Source organism: Pygoscelis adeliae, unplaced genomic scaffold, assembly GCF_000699105.1.
Source record: "Pygoscelis adeliae isolate BGI_AS28 unplaced genomic scaffold, ASM69910v1 Scaffold244, whole genome shotgun sequence".
Lineage (NCBI taxonomy): Eukaryota > Metazoa > Chordata > Aves > Sphenisciformes > Spheniscidae > Pygoscelis > Pygoscelis adeliae.
In genome coordinates, this window is record NW_008824648.1 from 5,299 (window position 1) to 9,040 (window position 3,742).

The 3,742-nt window shown below is 42.7% G+C and overlaps 1 protein-coding gene across 4 annotated transcripts in view; it reads left to right on the plus strand.

Moving 5' to 3' along the window:
• Positions 1-3,742, plus strand: part of LOC103915550 (cytochrome P450 2H1-like) — an 8,945-nt gene that overhangs the window by 1,156 nt on the left and 4,047 nt on the right. For 3 of the 4 annotated variants that reach the window (XM_009322388.1, XM_009322387.1, XM_009322389.1), the window contains exons 2-4: positions 450-612; positions 1,484-1,633; positions 3,442-3,602. In XM_009322388.1, the coding sequence (XP_009320663.1) occupies positions 450-612; positions 1,484-1,633; positions 3,442-3,602 (474 nt within the window). Of the gene's footprint in view, positions 1-449; positions 613-1,483; positions 1,634-3,441; positions 3,612-3,742 lie in introns of all 4 variants that reach the window. The other variant, XM_009322386.1, reaches the window with a different exon arrangement.

Sequence of the window (3,742 nt, forward strand, 5' to 3'; positions counted from 1 at the left end):
TCTGCTGATATATTCGCCCAATTTCCAGAGATCTGTGGCCCAGGAGATTTTAGAGACAACTGTGGTATGTTTGTGTTCAAAAACCCTTTAGGCATTTGCTTCCATAAGCGTATATAATTGCTTTTTGAGCCCATGTAAACTGTTATCCACTGTGGCTGTAGAAAGGCATTCCAAACTGTTTAGCCAGCCCTATGAAGAACTATTTTCTTTTCTGGGATTTGGACTTGACACCTCACCATTTCCATTCATATCCCCTATTTCTTGTACAAATCCCTCTTCCCCTGGCTGTAATTCCAAGTTGAAAGATCTCCGCACTGCTGCTAATCAATGCCACATCTCAGTGATGCTGGGACAATGGCATATCACCCCCTCAGACCCCTTCGCTACAAACTTCTTTTCACATGATTAACATTCACACATGTTGTTCTTTGTGTTCTTCTTTTCTACAGCTCAGCAAGAAGTATGGTCCTGTCTTCACAGTATATTTAGGCCCACAAAAGGTTGTGGTGCTGTATGGCTATGATGTTGTGAAAGAAGCTCTGATTGATCAGGCAGATGACTTCAGCGGAAGAGGCAATCTACCACTGCTTAAAAAAATCTTCCAAGGCACAGGTGCGTCCCTGGTAATGTTAGCATAAAACGCTGATGCTTTCAGTGCTTCAGGAGCACAGCTGAGAGGGCAGTGGAGGACGGAATGGTGGATTTCATTTACTACTTTCATGCATACAAATTAGCAATAAAAGACTAAAAGCCCAACTCGTTACTTGGACCGTTGAGTAAATTGGACCCCTGGAGAACTGTTTAAGGTCCCGGGTTGGCTTCACTGAGTGCCCTTCTGTTTTCAGCGTGCTTCAAATTATGGCTAAAATTTTGTTCATTAAATGTACCTCTAAGATCTTATGTTCACTCTCCCATTTCTGAAAATATTGACAATATACATACAGCTAAGGAACCAGCAAAAGGAAAGTCCACAGCACAACAGACAAGATAATATAGGCTGTCCCAGTAAGGGCCACATTCAAGATTAGGCCCTGAGCTTATTCATCAGGGCAGTTCCCAGTATGGCTTTTATCTGGATAAATAGTACCTATTCGATGGCACTATAGTACAGTATCAATAGTATTGTCAATAATGATACGCTGTATGAAGATGCATAGCAGAACATTTGAGCAGTTATGTCAGTGCAAAGGCCATGTGCTTGTGGCCAAGATCAATTCAGTACCAGTGTTACCTTCTTATTTACATCCTAACGTAGTTTTTCTTATTCTGGGAATAAACTCAGTTTTACTCAAAGTGATGTGACAGATGGATCAGATTTGTCACCTCCAGAATTGCAGAGAAGTTAGGTTTTTGGGCATATAGCAATTGCAGTATAACTCCACAGAGAGGTGTCTTTGCATCTTTGTTAATTACTGTGTAGCTCCCGTTCAGGGAAAAAAAAATCTACTTCCTCATGGAGGTCTATTTTTCCTTCCTGTGTCAGGCATTGTGACCAGCAATGGGGAGACCTGGAAGCAGCTCCGACGATTTGCACTCACCACCCTGCGGGATTTTGGGATGGGGAGGAAGACCATCGAGAAGCGAATCCAGGAGGAAGCTCATTTTCTGGTGGAGAGGATCAGGGACACACAGGGTAGGACATGGACTTTGTGCCTGCTGGGACACCCTGCATATCTGCAATGAGACAATGAGGGGTGTAGGGCTGCTTCACCAAATCTATGACCCAAGAAGTGGGCATGTGGCTGCTGTTTCTGCTACCTGCTCCAATAGGCAAAGTTATCACTTCTGGCAGTGGGTCAGTCAAAGGCACTGTTACAGTATGGAGGCATAAATGTAGGAGATTGATGGTGGAAAGCATCCTTTAATGTGTTCTGCTTGAAGAACAAGACAGGAAGTGGCAAAGGGAATGGCTTGGCCCCAAAGCTGAGGATTTGGTGGAGTTCAGCCATGGAGACAGGGCTGGGCACTGCCAGGTAACCAAGCAACATGCACCTCCTTGCTTTGTCTCCTGCAGCTCTAAGTAAACGGATCCTGAAAAAGTGGGTGACCAGAGAACTCATTCACAGATATTTGGGTTTGGATCCAGTCCATCTGAACGCTAGACAATACCTCCTAGTATTGGCGGGGGCGTGCAATGGGAACAGGGGCTATAAGCTGCTTTTGAGGGCAGGGCATAAGGTAACCCCCTTGGTTTCAACCTATAAATGCGTTTTCTGGTAGTATATAAGACAATGGTACTTCTAAGTATTTCACCTGAGAGTGGCACAGTACCAGCCTGGACCACAGGCTTCCTTTCCACAGCCAGCCTTCAATGCGTGCTTATTCTGCAAGGAGGAAAAAGCAGGTGGATCTAAAAGGATGCTGAAGCATCACTGTTTCCCTTGAGCCACTAGAAAATTCAGTCTGGCTTCATAGATAAACAGTCCTGCTACAAATCAGAGAAAACACTCTCACCTGCATTGCTCTTACCCTTTCACTAGCACGGTAATACTGTATTTCCTATGCCCTACTGCAAGCCTCCATCTCTGGCTCACCTTGTTACGGTATCTTTTACTGTGTACTAAAAGGCTTTGCAAGCAAGATATATACAACTGAAAAGTATAAAGCTGTTATTTACTCCTAATGCAAATAATAAATAGCCAGGACTAGTTATCTACTAGGCTTAGCATTAATATACTTACCACCTCTGATGAAACATCTACTGAGTCTTCAATGGCCAGGGAGTCATCAGTCAGGCAGAGAAGGGTTGATGCCATTGCTCCTTGGAATAGGCTGATCCTCAATGCTGCCAAGTTGCCATTTTCTGACTCCTTGTTTTTCTTTTAGGATTTTATATCTTTTCGTGTTGTTGTTGCTCCTCTTGAAACCTTGAGATGCAGCCTATCACTGCCTGCAATTATACCTTTCCTTTCTTTCTTGGGTCTAATCTAACTTTTTTCTCACACTGTAGTTCTCTTCTTAGAAGCTTATGCAACTGTGCCATCAAAACTAGACTTTGATCACAGGCATTTGAATCCCTAGGAGAGGGTTATACAACTGAGGTTACACTAATAGAGTTCATAAACAGGGTGCAATAACCTAAAGACATGGCTCAGGCAAAGTCCTTGTGGTTTCATTGGGTTTTGGTGGGAATCTTTAGGCCATTTCCAATAAACAGTCTATAAGGCAGACAGGCATGTGTCAGCTGAAGAGGAACCAAACCACTCAGACCAGTGCTCTGCTGAGAACAGTACAAAAGAGATACTTAAACCATTCAAACAGGGAAATTAGTTCACTTCAAGTAGAGAAGAATAAATTGGATAAGCCCTTCACCATCCTTTCAAAGGACTGCAAAACTCCGGGTCTCAAGAGGATGCAAAACTTCCCTGTAGTCTCAGAGGAGGGGATGATGCCTGAAATACTGAAAGCAAGATACCATTGGGGTTTTTTTTGTTGTTGCAGAGCGACCCTTCAACCCTGGCAACTTCTTAGCCCACGCTGTTTCCAACATCATCTGCTCCATCATCTTTGGGGATCGGTTTGACTATGAGGACAAGAAATTTCGAACTTTAATTGAGTTGATAAATGAAAACAACAAGCTCCAGAGCTCTATACAAACACAGGTGTGTACAGTTTTATTTAATTAATAACTTTGTTAATGATTACAATATTTTATTAATGAATATTTATTCATGTTATTAATTTTTAATTGGAGTGGATTTTCCTAAATTTGCAGAATTTTTCTGAAAGCTAAAAAGGCAGC